At 41.7% G+C, this 20,146-nt stretch overlaps 1 protein-coding gene across 1 annotated transcript; it reads right to left on the reverse strand.

Annotated features, from left to right (window-relative positions):
- Nucleotides 1-693: 693 nt before the first annotated feature.
- Nucleotides 694-20,015, reverse strand: LOC112214469 (E3 ubiquitin-protein ligase KCMF1). The gene is made up of 7 exons (XM_024373227.2): nt 19,804-20,015; nt 8,580-8,747; nt 8,227-8,366; nt 7,820-7,921; nt 7,494-7,671; nt 6,823-7,111; nt 694-1,620 (listed from the first exon to the last, which is right to left on the reverse strand). Exons 1-7 carry the CDS (start codon nt 19,817-19,819, stop codon nt 1,332-1,334), a joined length of 1,182 nt encoding a protein of 393 aa, XP_024228995.1. The 5' UTR covers nt 19,820-20,015; the 3' UTR covers nt 694-1,331.
- Between the last annotated feature and the right edge of the window lie 131 nt (nt 20,016-20,146).

A 20,146-nucleotide genomic window follows, 5' to 3' on the forward strand; every position in this document is an offset into this window, starting at 1 on the left:
TTAAAAAAAATAATTAAAAAAAAAAGTCTGCCCATGTCCTAGAACCATTATGAAAGTTAACGCACAAATTCAATATACATCTCATTGTATTTTACATAGAGTATAAGAGTATAGGCATGGAGGTGGCATGATTCATTACAAGGCTTTAAAGAATAAGAGAAAAAAAAAGGGAATAAATAGAAGGTGCTATCTTCAGCTGAAAAACAAAATCTGAACGTAATAAGTCGAACAAAAAACAATGGCTGCAATGTGGAGTCCCGAGCTCCCCTTCCTCAACAAAGAGAAGAAATACAACTGAATGCAGGCAGGGAGTCTGGGCCTACAGAAGCAGAGCAGAGTTGAGTGCGATTGATGAGAATGGGAGAGACTAGTTCTTCTGTACAGGTGCATAAATTAGAAACTACATCTGGTGGTTACACACTGCTTATCACTAAAACATCAACATCTAGGAAAAATGTCAGAGGCAAGATCTTGTTTTTCTGCTCCTAGTACTGTATTATTTTATCATCTGCTAAGTAGACGCAGACGTCTTGAGTTGACATTAGTGCCGCAAGTTGTTATATACAGACGATGGTGTCACAGAGAGGGAAGGACAAACCGGAGCTGAGAGACAAACACATTGCATTGTTTTCTTTTTAAAAGCTACAACAGATTCCAATAGGTTGCTTTTTTCGATTAATTTTTTTTTTTTTAAAGTTGTAAAAGTTCCTAAACTTTTCAGCGTGTCAGTTTTTTTTGGGTGATATTCAATTTTTCAGAAAAACTCAAATCATGTAACCCTTTTAAAATGGTTGAAGATAAAAAAGCATGGGGATTTATTTTATTTTTTGAGCTTTTTAATGACGATAAGGTCATTAAAAGTCATGCACGCTGCAAAGAACCTCATGCAGTAGTTATGGTAAACCATTCAAGCACTTTATTAGTTAAGTCATAAATACACACAGCAGCTTCATCAGAGGGTGTCTGATTCCTCTTCAGTTTTTGAATGTGGAGTATTTATAAAGGAGCCTTTTGCATGAGAACAGGAAGCAGAGGTCTGCCACGACTACCTAATGCTGACCTGCTAAAGAAAAATTATGTGATTATCAACTTTTTAATATATATTTATTTATTTTCTCTTCATCGCTCGCTCGGCGCTGCGCACTCATCCACTTGCACTTTCCCCAATCGCTCCCGCTCTCCTTTTTTATGGTTGTACACAATGTAACAAAGGTGACAGACCTGAAATTACAATCACCAAAAAACAAACCAAAATACAGCCTGCTGCACCGCCCGCCCATCACTGGCAGTGGCAGCACAGAGGACAAAGTCTGCGTGGTGCTGGGATATCATCAAAGAGGAGGCGGTGGAGGCTCCTTAGAGCTCCTCGAGCTGCTGCCGTAGCTGCCTGTACCGCTCTCCTTGAGGTTGAGATTCTCCAGGGCCACGTCTAAAGGCATGATATCCACGCAGCCCATGGCCCCAAAGCTGGCAAAATCTCGCCGCTCGTCCTCGTCCGAGGAAGAGCTCTCCTCGCGCATCAGCGTGCTCAGCAGCAGCTCCTGAACGAACAGGCTGCGGTCGGCGCGCTCGCCCTCCAGCACCTGCCGCTCCACCTCCGACATCTTGGGCTCGTTTAACCTTTAGCAGGACAAAGAAGAGGGGAACTGGTTAGCACCGAGCAGAGGCAGGGACTACTGCAGTAGTGTTGTCATAACAGAATTTAGACTTTGATACCAGGGTTAACATCACGATACTCGACCACACGGCAAAAAAGAAAGCGGGGAGAATGACAGATTTTTACACACTTCTTATTTTATTTTTTAAATAGAAAACAAAATTGAATGTTCTAAGTCCACAATGCTTTTTAGGTCTAGGAAAAAATCTAGCAACAACACGCACCACATGGACCGAGGTGATGGAAGACTGATTGATGGAGCTGTGGAGAGAACGTGGCTGCCTTTTCAAATGGGCAAGTTAGTTTTACATGGCCCAGTTTGCTCATTTTAGACCTTTCCATTGGTCCATAGATTAAATCTCCATGCAAAACATACTCCACCAATATTACATCTGCGAACTACTGACAGAAACCAAAAAGATAATATGAAATTAAGCCCATATTCTGTCCTCCGTAAATTTGTTGACGTTTCTGCAAATAATAATTTGCACACTAATAAAGCAGCTCAATGTTTGCGTGTCAGCATCCCCCCCCGACAACAATCGAGAAACGCAAGGCAGGATTAACTAAGGAATCATTGTGTAATGTGATCCCCCACATCCTGCGGTTGAGGGTAGACGGAATGAAACATTTAGGACAAGGAAATCAGAAAATGTGAGCACGTCCAAGTTGTTAGCATTTTAAAAGTCGTTTAGTGTATGCCCTGCATTACTTGTGGACTCGCAATGCTCCGCAGTGGTGGACAACTTGACTTTGAGCCAATCAAAGAGCATGAAACTCCACGTGGGAGAGCCGACAGGAGTGACAAGAAAAAGAAAAGAAAAAAAAGAGGGCACTTTACCCAGTGTAATCCACTCCCAGTTCATCAGAATTGTTTTAACTAAAAACAAAGCTACATAATGCACCTTTTTTCTAGAGCAAGTCTTTACATATTTTTTAAAACCAAGCTAGCTATCTAGCATGATGAATAAATAATCATTCTCCATTATCTCATACTGTCAGTGCCAGTTCGCTTACTAGCTAATGTTAGCTTAACGGTTAGCGTCGCCATATGCAATAGCACAACATAGCTAGCTCGCTTCTACACTGACTATTGGCTGCTTTCTAAAAAATGTATCCACTGAACAAAAATAAACGCAACATGCTACAATTTCAAAAATGAGTTACAGTTCATAGAAGGAAATCAGTCAATTGAAATAAACATTAGGCCCTAATCTATGGATTTCACACGACTGGGCAAGGGGGCAGCCATGAGCCTGGTCCACCGAACTGGGGAGCCAGGCCCAGGTAATCAGAATGAGTTTTCCCCCACAAAAGGGCTTTATTACAGACAGAAGTAGTCCTGACTACCCCCCTCCCCCTCCTCCGACTATCCCGCAGGTGAAGAAGCCAGATGTGTGGAGGTCCTGGGCTGGCGGGGTTACACGTTGTCGGCAGTTGTGAGGCCGGTTGGACGTACTGCCAAATTCACAAAAATAACATTGTTAGAAAAATTTAAATGGGACCAATACTTTGTTGCGTTTATATTTTTGTTCAGTATAGTTGTTGATACTAGCCAGATTGCCACAAGGGCTTACTAACAATTCTAGCTAACTAGCAAAAACATTTGCACAGCTTGCAATTTAGCTATCTGTTTTCTAATGCTGGCAAAATACAAAACAAGCTGCCACCACCTTGTGGTCTGGAGTATTTATTTGATCTGTGGTTAAACGGTTGTGTGAACAACAAAATGTTAACTGCCAACACTGGGTAGGGGTGCTAAGTACCTATAGATATTTAGATTTCTTGGTGTGTCTCTGACCCTTTAGAGGCATCGTCCTACTTGAGATGTAGAATTTTCCCTCAAAATGACATACTTCAGAAAAAAATGTATAATTAATATGCAATTCTGAAGAGTAATGACTTGCATTTCTAAATGATATTACACCGCATTTTAAAATACATATAGCCTATTAATAGCTGAATATAGAGAGAAGCATGCTAACCTATAGGCCAGGGGTGTCAAACTCATTCCACGGAGGGCCAAGTGTCTGCAGGTTTTTGTTTTTTCCTTTCAATTAAGACCTAGACAACCAGGTGAGTGAAGTTCCTTACTAATTAGTGAGCTTAATTCATCTATCAAGTGGAGTGGAGTGAAAACAGGCAGACACTCGGCCCTCAGTGGAAGGAGTTTGACACATGCTATATGCCCTGCATGATTTTTAAAAATGTTATATAAATTTTATTTTAAATCACACCACATCCGGGCCATTAGAAATTCTGTTCTGGCCATTAGATTTCTTGGCCTGTGAGAAAAAAAAGTTTGCGTTTGATCCTGTGATGGAGTTTGCAGAACAAATGGCCACAGGATTGATGCAAATAATCATGATTTTGCTAGGTAGGCACAGGCTACTTTGTAGTTAACTTTTAATTGAGAATGTTGTTGGGAAAGCCTTTCCATCTACCTGAAGACAGTTATCATTAGCATCGCTAATGGTAGTCCCAATTGTGTACACTCATTTACATAGAAAAAAAACTAAAAAGTCTCGCCTGTATACAAATATTGAATACATTTATATTTGAACTTACTCTGCCGATTGTCTGTGGGGTTGGGCCATCAGTGGGTTAAAAATTTGAGACAAATTTCCCACAAAAAAAGTATTATTAAACTGACTTCAAAACACAGGTCTCCAGATGAGTTTGCTTGTGACCTAAAACGTGTGCACAAGACAAAGTACAGTGCATTCGGGAAAGTATTCAGACCCCTTAACTTTTTCCACATTGTAACGTTCCAGCCTTATTCTAAAATGGATTAAATTGTTTTCCCCCTCATAAATCCACCCACAATACCCCATAATGACCAAGCAAAAACAGGTTTAGACGTTAGTTACTGCAAATGTATTAAATAAACCTGTGTTTTTTCCAAATCACATTTACATAAGTATTCAGAGCTTTTCCTCAGTACTTTGTTGAAGCACCTTTGGTAGCGATTACAACCTCGAGTCCTCTTGGGTATGACGCTACGAGCTTAACACACCTGTATTTGGGGAGTTTCTCCCATTCCTCTCTGCAGATCCTCTCAAGCTCTGTCAGGTTGGAGGGGAGCGTCGCTGCCCAGCTATTTTCAGGTGTCTCCAGAGATGTTCGGTCGGGTTCAAGTCCAGGCTCTGGCTGGGCCACTCAAGGACATTCAGAGACTTGTCCTGAAGCCACTCTTGCATTGTCTTGGCTGTGTGCTTAGGGTTGTTATCCTAATGGAAGGTGAACCTTCGCCCCAGTCTAAGGTCCTGAGAGCTCTGGAGCAGGTTTTCGTCAAGGATCTCTGTACTTTGCTCTGTTCATTTTTCCCTCAATCCCGACTAGTCTCCCAGTCCCTGCTGCTGAAAAACATCCCCACAGCATGATGCTGCCACCAACATGCTTCACCATAGGGATCGTGCCAGGTTTCCTCCAGAAGTGACACTTGCCATTCAGGCCAAACAGTTCAATGTTGGTTTCATCAGACCAAAGAATCTTGTTTCTCATGATTTGAGTGTCTTTAGGTGCCTTTTGTCAAACTCCAAGCGGGCTGTTATGTGCCTTCTACTGAGGAGTGGCTTCCGTCTGGCCACTCTACCAAAAAGGCCTGATTGGTGGAGTGCTGCAAAGATGGTTGTCCTTCTGGAAGGTTCTCCCATCTCCACAGAGGACCTCTGGAGCTCTCTAAGTGACTACTGGGCTCTTGGGTCACCTCCCTGACCAAGGCCCTTCTCCCCCAATTGGTCAGTTTGGCCCGGGTGGCCAGCTCTAGGAAGAGTCTTGGTGGTTACAAACTTCTTCCATTTAAGAATCAGAGGCCACTGTGTTCTTGGGGACCTTCAATGCTGCCGACATTTGTTGGTACCTTTCCCAGATCTGTGCCTCGACACAATCCTGTCTTGGAGCTCTATGGACAATTCCGACCTCATGGCTTGTTTTTTTTTTTTTCATTTTTAATATTCAATACATTAGCAAAAATGTATAAAACCCTGTTTCCTCTGTCATTATGGGGTGTTGTGTGTAGATTGAGGATTTTAAAGTAATAAAATGTGAATATTTTCCAAATACACTGTATATGCGATGCATGCATACAAACCGAAGTCTTGGAGGTGTTTACTAGGGCTGGGAATTGGCAGGGACCTCACAATACGATATTATCATGATACTTAGGTATGTATTGCAATTTTCACGATTCGATATGTATTGCAGTTCGACACTGCAAATTTATTGCGATTGACGTTCCAAACATATCGCACATTTTAGGTTTGCTGCAGAGAGACAAAGAGCATGAAAAAACAAGTTTGATCAGTCAGAGAAATAAGAGCTGAAAACATGTTGACTCACTATTTAAAAAGATGTAGAACAAGCTATCCATTTATAATATAGTCAAATATTGATATAATTTTGTCCCAAAACTTCCATCGATTTTCTTCACTATCGATCACTAGTGTTTACATGGCTTTGCACACGTGCCAGGTTTTCAAATTACGGCAGTACCGGCGCTCTAAAAAGTCGAATAATACATTCCTGTGGATATTTTGTCTCAAATTTCGACCCACTGAAGGACCAACACAGAATCTGTAGAGTAAGTTCAAATTGTATTTTATTCAACATTTTGGCTTGTAAGGACACTTTCGAAGTTGTTGCAGGCGTTATACCAAGAATTGGTATCACAGTCCGATTTATTAGGCAACACTAACGGATACACAAAGTGGTGAACACGCGCACCACACACAGACGGGTATTCCCATGCCGTTGCCTCTTCAGAAAGTTGCAGGGAATATGAATCACTGATGTATTCTGTTCATGCCTTATGATAAACAATTAGTTGATTTCCAAACGTGAGACATTTGATAAGAGGAACAAAAACAAACAAAATTCTAGTACCAAACTGTTTTTCACGTTGTGGTATCGAAAAAGGGTAGTAGGAGAGGAGACCTGTGAGTCTATGGGTGGGGAGAGAACAAGAGGAGGGAGACACCATGCAAGGGGGAGGGGGGGGCAGAGCAGATCCTACCACTCGGGGCATTCAACACCTGGAGCCTGATAGCAGTAACAGCGAACAGTGTGTGTGTACAGAGCCTTCCATTTATAATATAGTCAAGTTAAAAAAAAAATTTTTAAAGGCTCTGTTCACATGTACACCTCAGAGGGATCGACCAACTCACCGTGTGAGCAGGAACTGGGAGCTGTGGGAGGCCATGGGGTTGCTCTCGGCCACGCCGGCCGAGTTGGCGACGGCGCTGGGCGGGGGGATGGTGGCGCTGATGTTGCCGCCGGGGTTGGAGCGTCGCGTGGTGTTCCTGGCCGTCTCCAGCTGTTGCCGGGCCGCCTGGGCCTGCTGGCGCTCCAGCTGCAACTGCATCTGTAACTGCTGCAGCTGAGATGCGGACGGGCCCGACGAGTTGAGCTGGCCGCCCGCCGAGCGCCGCACGCCCGACAGCTGAGACAACAGCTCTGTGGGAGGAGAGATGAAGAAGTGTGTTCCGAGTTTCTTCTAGCGAGATGAATAGTTTCAAACTAGGCTCCAGTAGAGACAGGTGAATGTGACATACAGTAAGACTGTCACAGAAAAGAGGCACAGCACTAGGACTGCGGGTTATACTTCATACGAGATTCAGAGCCAGAGCCAGAGCCATTACATCTCACGGAAAGATAACCACTGAAGTCAACATTCAAGTGACTCCAGTGCAGACTGGTGAATAAAATATAGCAGAAGTGAACACAGATCAGGGAGTAAAGAGCAGACAACCAGATTCTCTATCCATCTCAATGGGAAAGACCCTGCTTGTCATTGACTACACAGACAGAGGCTGGTCAGACCAGGTGCACTGCTCACCTGCTATGGGGTCCATGGCTTCCCTGTTACTGGGTGAGTACGAGGAGCTCTGTGAGGAGGAGAGCCCCCCGGTGGAGCTGCTAGTAAAGTGCATGTTGGTCCTGCGTGCCCTGGGACCGCCCAGCCCGCGACCAGGGTGGAACATCCGACGCACGTGCCGGACGCCGCTGGACTCATCGTAAACCAGGCAGGTTAAGGAGCAGAGTTGAAAGGGTTTGCAAGTACTTGGAATAATCAGAAACAATACACACCCTGCCCACAATGGTGTACACACACGCGCAGAAGCAGACACACGCAGACAGAGAAGAGCTGCATTGAAAAGATATTAAATCTCTAGGTGCTCTGTGTTCAAGTGTGAGATGAGCAGCAAAGTCGTCGGTCACATGATTGGGGTCCCCGCCCGGCAACGCAGCACATATTGGACAGATCTGAAATAAAGCAAGCAGTAAACACCCTCTGGATATATTCAACTGACCACTCAAGTTATTTTAAGTTATTAACAAGCGTCAGTTGTAAAATAACCATTTGAGAATTGTGTTAATGCGTCCATGAGCCCTGGAATCTAATCTAACCATTCTTATAGGAGGACGTAAACGCCAAAAACATCCTATTTGAAACCAATGGAGGACTTTTTTTTTTTTTTAAGCAAAAGGGCAACAGAGCTAGACTGGGGGAACGGTCTTTCCCATCTTAGTAAAGCTAGATGAAACACTAGGATGATGTGTCCACTCACCACCTCTGTGGAGGTCTCTGTATGCTCGGAGGCGACATGCTCCTGTAGGGATGTCTCTGTGTATCCCATTTTACCACAGTAAGGACAAGAAAAGCTCTGGGGCTGCTCTACTGAGAACGCCTCACCGCCGTAATACAGGTCTGCAAAGAAAACAATCCGTCTTTAGAGTCGCTGTTATCATCATCATCATCATAATAACACAAACATTTTATATACCATACAATTAGGGCAAAGTGTTTTTTTCCTGACCACATGACCGGACCAAGAAGAACTCCAAGCCCAGTTTGGGCCCACGTGGTCAGGAAAAAAAACTCCTGTTATAAATGTCTAATCTACGCAGCAAATGTCCTTACCAAAGTCTACCCTGGTTAATATACACTGCATGGCGTGTTCTGTCGTGTGTCTCGTTGTGGTGGCGCCGCTCTCGTAGCACGACGCGCACAGGTCGTAGTCGTAGCAAATTAAACACTTGTACCGGCGCCCTCTGAAGTTCCCTTTTAAACACGCGTCACAGCTCACACCTGCAAAACAAGGGTGAGGACTGAATGTCAATGTATAGGCTAATTGCATACATCCAGAGAGAGAGAGGGAGAGAGAAAGTACAGTCTGCTCCGAGGCTGGCTGACACTCATCAGCCAGTCTTTGGCACTGACACTAATCCACAAATGTCAACCGAGAAGACAATCCACCTAAAAGTCAGTAGCGAGTCATTAAGGAATGCCAGTGTGTGTGCCTGGCTGGCACTGAATAATAATGCCCCATCTTATCGGCTCTTATGCATTTGTACGTATTCTTTTCCCATTTGTTGCCCGGGCTTTATATTACATAATAAACTAAGCAGGCCTAAAGAGAGACAAAAGAGATGATCTGGAGAACATAAACGGAGCACGTAGACAGTGAAAATAAAAATAACCATTTGAAAAAGGCACCCCATTGTCCGCTTCCTGTCCCTTTGTGCCCTTTCTTTGTCATCTCACGATGACGCCTGTCTGAAGGAGGACATTATCTAAACTACTATAACCACCACCTTCACTTTGTTGCTGCTGCTTTTATCAGACAATTTCACCACTGTTATAAAGCCAAGGCATTTATCACATAGCCCTTATCACTCCTTAGGCAACTGACAAAACGGATACAAAGTGTAGGAACTGAAAAAGGAAAAGGCTAGGCTGCTGTTCCTTGCTCACATACAGTCAAACATTTATGAGAACTGAAAACTTTGGTCATTCAATTGTCTGGATTCTCAACATTTTCAATTTGAGAATATGCCGTTGCTCTGTGATGATGACAACAGCAGCTGACTTCCCATCCTTTGATGACAACCAAGCACTAATGGGAAATGGTACCAAATGAATTACACCCCTTGCTACACTACTCAGAGGCCAGGGGCCTCATTTATAACCATTGCACACATTTTATACTAAATACCTGCAGGCGCTATTCCTGAAATGACTACATATGTTTCCCGTTATAAATCAGACCTGCCGTAAAAGTGTGCCCACGTGAACGAGCATAACACCGCCTGAATAAAGCCCATCATTCACCTTTCCAAGTTACAATAATCCCCCTTTTTGCTGAATACTTTGAAAGTACTGGAATTGGGCCAAGACAGAATTTTTATTTATTTGTCTTTTTTATTTTACCTTTAACTAGGCAAGTCAGTTAAGAACAAATTCTTATTTTCAATGACGGCATAGTGGGTTTAACTACCTATTCAGGCGCAGAACGACAGATTTGTACCTTGTCAGCTCGGGGGTTTGAACTTGCAACCTTCCGGTTACTAGTCCAACGCTCTAACCACTAGGCTACCCTGCCGAATATCTAAAGGAAATATCAATAGCGAACTTGATTAAATGTGTTGGCAGATTTTTATTTTTATTTTTTTTGCAGTGACATTTGCTGTTTCGGAAATACGAAAACAATTGCAAATTGCTGTGAACCTGTAAACATATAATTGAATTCAATCATGTTTTGGTATTTACTTTCTCCTGAACCTTAAATATGCTGCACTGCCCACGAATTCTTAAATATTGTCCACTCTGGAAACCTTTTTTTACTATAGTAGGTCTATTTACAGTTGTGGCCTACAATTTAATGCAAAAAAATATCAACTGTCTGTTCACCAGTTAAATTACACCATATGTTATAAATCCCTTTCAGGTGAAAAGAGGCTATTATCATTGAATGTTTTTTCTCCTATCTAATGGGCCCAATTAAAATGAGAGACGAGCATGCCAATCTGTTGTAGGGCTACTCCGAACATGCACTCATCGCGGCTAGAAAAGGTGCAATGGTCATGATATATTTATGTTTATAAATGAAAGTGTCTTGTCTGAATACTGTAATGTCAAATTTCTCATGTAGACGTGGTCTACAAAATGTCAAAGGAAAAGGAGAACCATCTGCTCTACCGTTAAACTGTGTTTAGGATCGCATAGAGCAAAATACTTTAAATACCGGTAGCTTATCTATTTACTGCTGTGAAGTGGGTCCAAATTACATGAGCGATGTTAGAATAGGCTACCATTCGTCCCCTGTTGCAGGCCTATAGGCTATTTCACGAGTATGAAACCATCACAGTCAGAAAAGGTGAGAATGTAATTATTTTAGAATGAATGTAAAGATAAAATAGTTTCTCACAAACAGCAAATTATTGCATCTTGATATTATATTTAGCTACCTGTTTTTTTATGTATAAGTCATCATTTATTCCCCATTTGCACTCATTTGCCTTCTTGCAAAGCAATACTTCAACCACTAGGAACTGTACGTACGCATGACCTAAAGTTTGTGGGAGGATAACCACATTCTCACATCAAGTTCAGTTTTTATAAATGCCAACTTTTGCGTGAAAACTGGTGCATGCATGTTCTGAGGCATATTTTGTACGTACGCAATCGTTTATAAATGAGGCCCGTTGCAAAACGTTTCTTAAACTGAAGCAAACGAAACGGGGAGGGACCTACCTGAATTTGCCCAATAGAAAATCTTGTTATACTTGCAAAACGGTGTCTTTCACACCACAGAATGACGGTTTGTGCCAAACTTTGATTCTGCACTGTTCCAAGTAAATGTTAAAGTTATTGGCATTTTTTCAAACTGACATTTTTGGTTTCAGTGTCACTCCTGTGGAATTGCCCCTATGCAATGCTTGTCTGGACTGTGGATAAAAGTAGCCTGGGTACCAGTCTTTTTAGCTAACGTTCCACTCCTGTCATTTGCCAAAGAGACTGCTGGCCTTTCGGCAATCTCAATACGCAGCCAAATTTATGGCACAGTTGCTGATTGGTAGACGGAAACATTAATATTTTCCATGACAATGTTATGAGACATGGGGTGCGCGCAAATTTGGTGCAATATAGAATTTGTAGAACAAACAGTCGCAGTCGGTATTCCCATAAGGAATTCCCCTCGACCACGCCCACAAATTGGGGGAAAACTAAATTATTTCCAATTGATCCCCATTATAAAAGTTTTTTTGTTGTAGAGAAATAACATGCCCGAAAAGCTGCTGTGTTGTTCAATGTACATGTAGCCAAGTAAAAATATCCCAACCTAAGGTTTGTAATACTCCCAAGTAGGGAAATAGAGCCTGCGAGAAGAGCCCTGTGGATTCAGACTATTCTGTGTGGGAAATGTGGGGATGCCGTGTTCAGGTAGGCTACACATAGCTATGTGTGTGGTAAACATATCACAGCTAAGACATTTAACGCCACTTACTACTTGTAGCTGTAAAGTCCATTTGTGTTGTTGGTCTAGGCTAACTTATCGTTCCGGTCTGTAGCCCTACAATATTACATTTTTCTAGGTCGTAAGAACGCTAGGGAGCAGGACATTTTCAAAAGTAATCTTTAGACATGTTGTACATTTCTTAAAATGTAGTTTTGTAATTGACTAAAACAAATGGATTACAAGAAAGCTTAACTTTTTAAAATGAAATTTTGGGCTGTGAGCCAATGGGGTAATCTAAGTAACGGGTTGATTTCCCCACTGGTAGGTAGGGCTGAAACATTCTAATACCGACTGTGTGAATACCGTTACAAACCTGCTGCAGTCATTCCCTTGTGAGAAGGTAGTGTCAATGCAAGATCATGTTGTTCAAAGTGGCTAGAGAGGACTCCGTAATGAGAGAGAAACGATGATACAAAAAATATTAGCCTACAAGATTAAAATCGAGCTATGTTTGCTTCAGTTGCATCCCGTACATTTTTTAAAATTCAATTTATTTAATTAGACAAGTCAGTTAAGAACAAATTCTTATTTACAATGACGGCCTACCCCGGACGACACTGGGCCAATTGAGCGCCACCCTATGGGACACCCCATTACAGCCGGATGTGATTCAGCCTGGAGTCGAACCAGGGATTGTAGTGACGCCTCTTGCACAGAAAGGCCTTAGACTGCTGTGCCACTAGGCAGCCCATTAATGGGGAAAGTAATGTAACTGGCACCTGTCGTCATTCCTCGCAAATATGCTGATTATCATGACTCCTCTCTTATTAAAAAGTGGAATTGACCGCATTTTAGCAACATGAAATCTTATTAACATCTGTTCAGTCACCCCCCAGGAAGAATTACACTTGTTCCTTCTTCTGACAAGCAAGCACTTACATAAGGTCATTTTCATAAATTCATGGAATGTTTGGGAATGAAGTATAGTAAGGCATTTACGAAAATTCCATAGCCATATAAAATGGGAAAGCGGCCGTGTGTTTTAACAATTAATAGACACTGCAGTAAATAAAACTGCAACTGAAGTGGACTTAACCTATGCGACGCATCAGTCTAATTTCATAAAGACTGTTGACTCATTTATATTCGCTTCTGTGTCCTATTCAGCCCGCGGGCCTGGTGTTTGACGGTGCTTCCCGAATGGGTGGCAGCAGCAAACAATGTACCAGGTCAGCTGATATCAATAGTTTGGGACTACCAAGACATGTATTAGTGAATTTTATACAATGGGTGGGTCTAATCCTGGACGCTGATTGCATAGCCGGAAGTCTATTTCACAAGTTACCACCGGCTAAAGCTATGACGTTGAAATGCCAATTTACTCTGTTCCATCTCACTGCAGAATCCACGGTTTCCTCAGCCCAGCCAGACAATTTATAAACTTGATCTCCACTGTAAAAAAGTATCTAGACATATTTCCCCATTTATTTTAGACTACCAGTTGGTTTTCAATAGTGAAGATGTGTATAAACCTTGTTGTTAGTCTCTGACATTTGCAACATTGTTTCAATACCATAGCAATGAATGTGTAGGGGTCGGGACAATGAAAACAGGCAGGCAGCTTTTCTCAGCCAATCGAAATCATTCATCAGCATAACCTTTATGGATATATACAAAGACATGTCAGTAGAAAATAGGTCAAATGAAATGAAATGCAGCTAGTTTGCAGTCTTTCCATCTTCAGTTTGAAGTTAGCTGTATTTTTGGCTAGCTCCTCTGAACAAGTGTCCTGAGGAGAGACCACATTTTCTATGCCAGGTGAAAACACGCATCATTAGCTCATTGTTATGGATAGGGTTGCAAAGGGTCGGAAACTTTCCGGGAAATTTCTGGGATTTTTCCATGGGAAGTTAAGCCTGGGAATTTGGGCAATTTTGCTTAAGTTCATCAAAAAGGTTAGCTTATAACAGTGAATCTTTTTTGTGGGATACACAAGGCAATTCTAGGTCTTATGGCATATTTTGGTTAAACTATCCCCAATTAGAATTGCAACCCTCTGCATGCACAGTGCATTCTTCCATCACATGTGCAGTGCACTCTTCCATCACATGTACAGCTGATTCTCAAGATCTTGCACACTAATGAGATGCTATTAAGCCCACAAAACTACACTGTCTGAGCCAAGGACTACATGCTTTCTGGTAAGTTTTGATTACAATACTGAGTGGGGTGAATAGTTATGACATACATGATTTCTTGTTAACTAGTAAATAGTAGCCTACAGCAAAGTGTTTTTAAATTATTTCTAACTATTTCTGCTACCATGTGGGTTTTTAGCTTACTTAATACCTCTTAGGGAGGCTGCGAATTTTCGCAGCTTTTTGTTAAAAATCGCGCAACATTTCAGCGTCCTGCTACTCATGCCAGGAATATAGTATATGCATATGATAAGTGTGTGTGTATAGAAAACACTCTGAAGTCTCTAAAACTGGTTAAATCGTGTCTGTGGCTATAACAGAACATGTTTAGGAGTCAAAATCCTTCGAAAAACTGGTCACCAAAAACACAAAAATAATATCCATCCGCCAGTCAATGTATTGTCTAAGGCGAAAGAAAATACTTATCAAGCCCCTGTAAACGCCTACAGCTTCCACACGATGTCGCCAATGCTGTCATTTTGTGCCTGGTTTATCCTTGGTTTGGTGACGTATAAGCACTTCCTTTCATCGAGTACACCACAGGATGTTATGAAACTGAAAACATGGACGATGATTTCAAGACTTGCTGCTATCGAATACAGATCGCCCCGTGATCAATCTAATAGACTATTAACGTTTATTAATACATAAAGTTGGTTTAGAAAAGTAATTTGAAGTGATTTGTAAAAGTATATAGGTAACTTTTGTAATTTTAAAAAGTGACGTTGCGTCATGTAAAGGGGCATTTTTCTGGATCAGACCGGTCGTCAGCAAATCACATTTTGGGTATACAATTACGGATTTAAATCGGGAAAAAGACCCAATTGTGATGTTTATGTGACATATAGGAGTGCCAAGAAAGAAGCTCGTCAAAGGTAATGAATGTTTTATATTTTATTTCTGCGTTTTGGGTAGCGCCGGCTACCGCTAAATCTGTTGTTTTGTTGACGGTCTGGTATTCGGGGGGTTGCATGCTATCAGATATTCGCTTCTCATGCTTTCGCCGAAAAGCATTTTACAAATCTGACTTGGTGGCTAGATTCACAACGAGTGTAGCTTTAATTCACTACCTTGCATTTGTGTTTTAATGAAAGTTTGAGTTTTATCGAAAACAATAAGTGGCGCTCTAAAATATCCGCTGATTTGATCCCGCCAGAGGGACATCCTAACTGAGTGTTAATTCACCCGTTTCCATAAATGTTTCATTTAAAAATATTTATTTTACAAAGTAGTTGTTTAATCTAACCTCTTCACTATTTATCTGTACATGGAATTGTATTTGGATTTTTTTCTAATCTTTACAAGAAAATGCCACGGGCACTATCTAATGTGTGGAGACATTTCACTGCAGCTAATGTAGAAGGAAAAACTGTGTACATTTGCAAATACTGTGCCAAATCATATGTGAATAATGCAACAAAGATGCAGAATCATCTGGCAAAGTGCATAAAGTTCCCTCAGCGCTCACAACAAGCAACCTCTGACAAAAGTCCCTTTACTTCTATTTGAGGTGAAAATGACGAATCAGACACCTTATCGATAGCAACAGCTCATGGTCCTCCTGGAATGAGAAGTTTATTTTGACTCAATGGAGGAACGTAGTCAGAAATGCTGATGAATGTCTTGCTCGAGCTGTGTATACAACTGATTCACCTCTGATGCTCACAGGCAATGTGTATTGGAAGAGATTTCTGAATGGTCTTTGCCCAGCATACACCACTCCAACCAGACATGCTTTATCTACTAATTTGCTGGATGCAGAGTTCAAGTGAAGGTCAAGCAAATTATAGAGAAAACAGACTGTATTGCAATCATCTCTGGTGGGTGGTCGAATGTTCGTGGGCAAGGAATAATGAACTACATCATCTCCACCCCTCAACCAGTAGTCTACAAGTCCACAGACACAAGGGACAACAGACACACCGGTCTCTACAATGCAGATGAGCTGAAGGCAGTCATGAATGACCTTGGACCACAGAAGGTATTTGCACTGGTGACAGACAATGCTCTGAACATGAAGGCTGCTTGGTCTAAAGTGGAGGAGTCCTACCTTCACATCACACCCATTGGCTGTGCTGGCATGCATTGAATCTGCTCCTCAATGACATCATGGCACTGAAAACAATGGATACACACTACAAGAGAGTCAAGGAAATGGTTAAGTATGTGAAGAGTCATCAAGTTATAGCAGCAATCTACCTCACCGAGCAAAGTGAGAAGAATAAGAGCACCACAATGAAGCTGCCCAGCAACACCCGTTAGGGAGGGGCAGGAGTCTCACCAAGAAATGGCCATATCACAGTCTGCCGATATGGACAGCCCCATCAAGAGGATCCTCCTGGATGATGTATTTTGGGAGAGAGTGGTAAGGAGCCTGAAACTCCTGTAACCTATAGCAGAAGCCATTGCATGGATTGAGGGAGACAATGCCAACCTGTCTGATGTTAAGACTCTGCTTACAGATGTAAGAGAAGAAATCCGTACTGCCCTGCCCACTTCACTGTTGCACCAAGCAGAGGAAACTGCAGTTCTGAAATACATCAGAAAGCGTGAAGACTTCTGCCTGAAGCCCCTACACACTGCAGCGTACATGTTGGACTCCAAGTATGCTGGCAAGAGCATCCTGCCTGGTGCAGAGATCAACAAGGTCTATGATGTCATCACAACCGTGTCTCGCCACCTTGGCCTGGATGAGGGCACGGTTCTTGGCAGTCTGGTGCAGTACACTTCCAAGCAAGGGCTTTGGGATGGAGATGCAATATGGCAGTCGTGCCAAAATTGTACAGATGTATGTTGAACATTTTTTGGGAGATGTGATGGATCATTGGGGATCATTCAATATTCCCTTTTGTTGTTCAGTGAAATCATCCCATGTGAAGAGTCAACTCATTTAATTAAAGTTCAATTTGTAACTACATTGTTTTTGTTTTATTGGAAGGATGTAATAATTTGCAATTATGTCTACTTATGATAAGGTAAAAGGTTTATGTTTCTGTCTCCATATGATACAGTAAATGGATCCAATGCAAAAAACATCTACATTTAAATGGCATTAATTTGCATATATTTCCATTAATTCCCATATATTCCTGTTAATTCCCATGGAAAGTTTCCACCTCTGTATATTCCCCAAAATGTGCAACCCTAGTTATGGATGTATCGAAATAAGCTGTTTTCTAGTGACATTTAAACAAATGCAAATGCAGCTACTTAGCTGTTATTCTGGCTGCACTGTTTGACATGACTAAGTTGGCAAGTTGGCCGTAGTTGACTAGCTAGCAAGCAAGCAAGCAATGGATAAGAAGGTTGCCAGCCGGTATGGCAATATAACATTTAGAACGAATGACTGGGTTGCGTTCATAGACACAGAACAAATAGACTTAATAACTGGGTCGTGTGTCTCTGGCAACCAAACCGATATACATCTTGTGGATGGATGAAATAGTATGAATAAAGTTTTGAATTAAAATATGTCAATCATTATTTGAACATTTTGGTAACCCGTTGTATAATGTGATAATGCCCTCGAAGTCTGTTCTCGACTTCCTTCTTGGGCCTAACAACACCCGTGCCATCATATCATTCAAACACCGGCTTCTCTGGCATCATCACTTAAATATTTATGTTTAACTGCATCCATCTATTCTGCCAACAATGCCTTACTGTATGTCATGAGTCAAATAAAACCTATTTTTAAAACCTCTTAAAGGTGGTTTTGAAGCATAAACTGGTCATTTATATTTTTTGACTTATATGATTGCAGATATGAAACAGACAACGTAGTTAAAACACTGAGGAAATCAAGTGACATATAGGGATATTATTTAACTATTTATTTTATTGTTTTGACAATATCGCAATATTATTTTTCCGCTAGTTGGCTGTACCTGCACGAAAACTCCAGTATTTTTCCCTCATAGCTTGTTCTCCATCTTTTTAAAATAGGGAGTCAATTTGTTTTCCTCACTTATTTCCATTACTGCTCAAATCTCGTTCTCTCATAGGTCTCTCGTCCCTCCGCAGCAGACATATTGAGAAATATGTTTGGACCATGGAATCGCAATAAAATCACAGTATTGAAATTGCAATACATATATAATCTAAATACATATCATATTGGCACCTAAGTATTGTGACAATATCATATTGCGAGTTCCCTGGCAATTCACTTATTTTGAGCAACTAAAAAATATAAACCTACTTGAGAGAAGAAAAAAGCACCTTGCAGGATATAAAATAGGCGATTCACAGTGAACTGGAGGAGAAGTTTGAACGCCGAGAGCTTCTGTGGTGATCACATTTGTAAAAATGCAATAAACAGGAATGCTGTTCTCCCAGCAACAAGAATGCCCAATGTTTGAATGTTTCCAATCAAATATATGAATTAAGTTGGAACGTTTTCCTATCAACCTAATTTGCATAAACATTGTGATTGGATGATAGCTGTGAGGGTTATCAAATTTGTATTAAATCCTCTGATCTCCTAGAGCTCATTAATGATAGAATGTTCATATTTGAAGATTTCCCGAAAGGCCAGTCTCTTTTACTAATGACAAGAGTGGACACGAGTGGAATGTAATAGATTAACAGAGCACAACCAGGCTAGGGATAAAAGGTGTGCTGCCTAGAAAAATATCCTATTTGGAACCTGTATGTCATTTTGACATAGCTAGCCAATGCACCAATTCACCGACTTCATAACAGGCCTTCATAATATTCGCACAGATCCTCTGCAGCAGCCCAGCTAAAATGAATTATTCTCCAAACCTCACCAGAAACGTGTCTAAAGTGAAAAATTGTGATCCTTAGTTAGCTACAACGTTAACTTCATTGGGGGGGGGAAAAGCCTGACCTGGCTGGTCATCCAGACCTAATATGGCACAAGTGAACAAATGTGTCTAGCAAGCCAGATAGAGAAGGCTAGCTATCAAACTGGTTGTTCTCCAAATCCGTGCTCTAACAGAGTTAACTTGGCTAACTTCACTCTGCTTACAGTTACCTAGTTTGCTGGTATACGGTACTCTTCTGCTCCGATAACCCTAACTAGCTAGCTAACGTTAATGAATTGAATTAGAATAGTAGGTAGCTAACGTTAGACTAGCTAGCTAGTTAGATACATGCCTAGGTTTGGCCCACTGTGACGGAGGGCCTCAAACTAACGATACCTTGATGACAGTGCATTCAATGACCAAAACCTTGGTGACTGAGTATTTCAGCACGAAGTCCAGTTAACTAACTAGCTCTGAAAACAATCTGTGGCCATGCCCAAATATACCACGCATTCACCCTTCCATTCACCAAAGTCTGGAGACTTCAAACTAGCTACTACTACTACCGTGTACAGCGTTGAAGAACGCTAGTTAGCTAGCTAGTTAACGACCTAGCTAACTAGTTAGCAACCGTCGGACCATCATCAGTTTAGCTAGCGTTAGCACGCTAATTAGCATTAGCTAACTCGCTATAAGAAAATGCCCCTGACTAGACCTATGACTTATTTGAAACATGACCGTTAATGAATTCGGAGACTGTCGTTAAAGAAAAACTGCCTGGTTCCACCCAGTTATCAGGAGGTTGGGAAAAGGTTGAAAATTCATGGTGGCCGCCATCATGAGCCCTGTCCAATGCATTGCAATACAAAACATGGCATGTTAGCTAGCAAGCTTCAGCGCTCAGTCTGCGACGCTAAGGACGTCTATTTTTCACTTACCCTCATGTCGGGACATCCTACAGACGATGACACAGCCCCCTCCTGGGGCTCCCAAGCACGGATCAGGAGGAAAAGATACCGTTTTTGAGGGATAACCCTGGGACGCGATTTCTCTTTCCTATTTTCTCTTTAAGATGGATACTGAGCTTACAGTTCTCTGCTTCCCCCTCCCCGTCTGTCATGAAGAAGTACTGAGACAGAGCATTCGCAGTCTTCTGAAAAAACACTAGGAGGCGCCCTTTACAATAATGTATTTTGTGGTTGTTCAACTGAAGATGGTAATTTTTTTATTTTTTATTAACTGAGACAAGAAAGTTATTCACCCAAGCCCTGACTAGTTTGA

Source organism: Oncorhynchus tshawytscha, linkage group LG20 (assembly GCF_018296145.1).
Source record: "Oncorhynchus tshawytscha isolate Ot180627B linkage group LG20, Otsh_v2.0, whole genome shotgun sequence".
Lineage (NCBI taxonomy): Eukaryota > Metazoa > Chordata > Actinopteri > Salmoniformes > Salmonidae > Oncorhynchus > Oncorhynchus tshawytscha.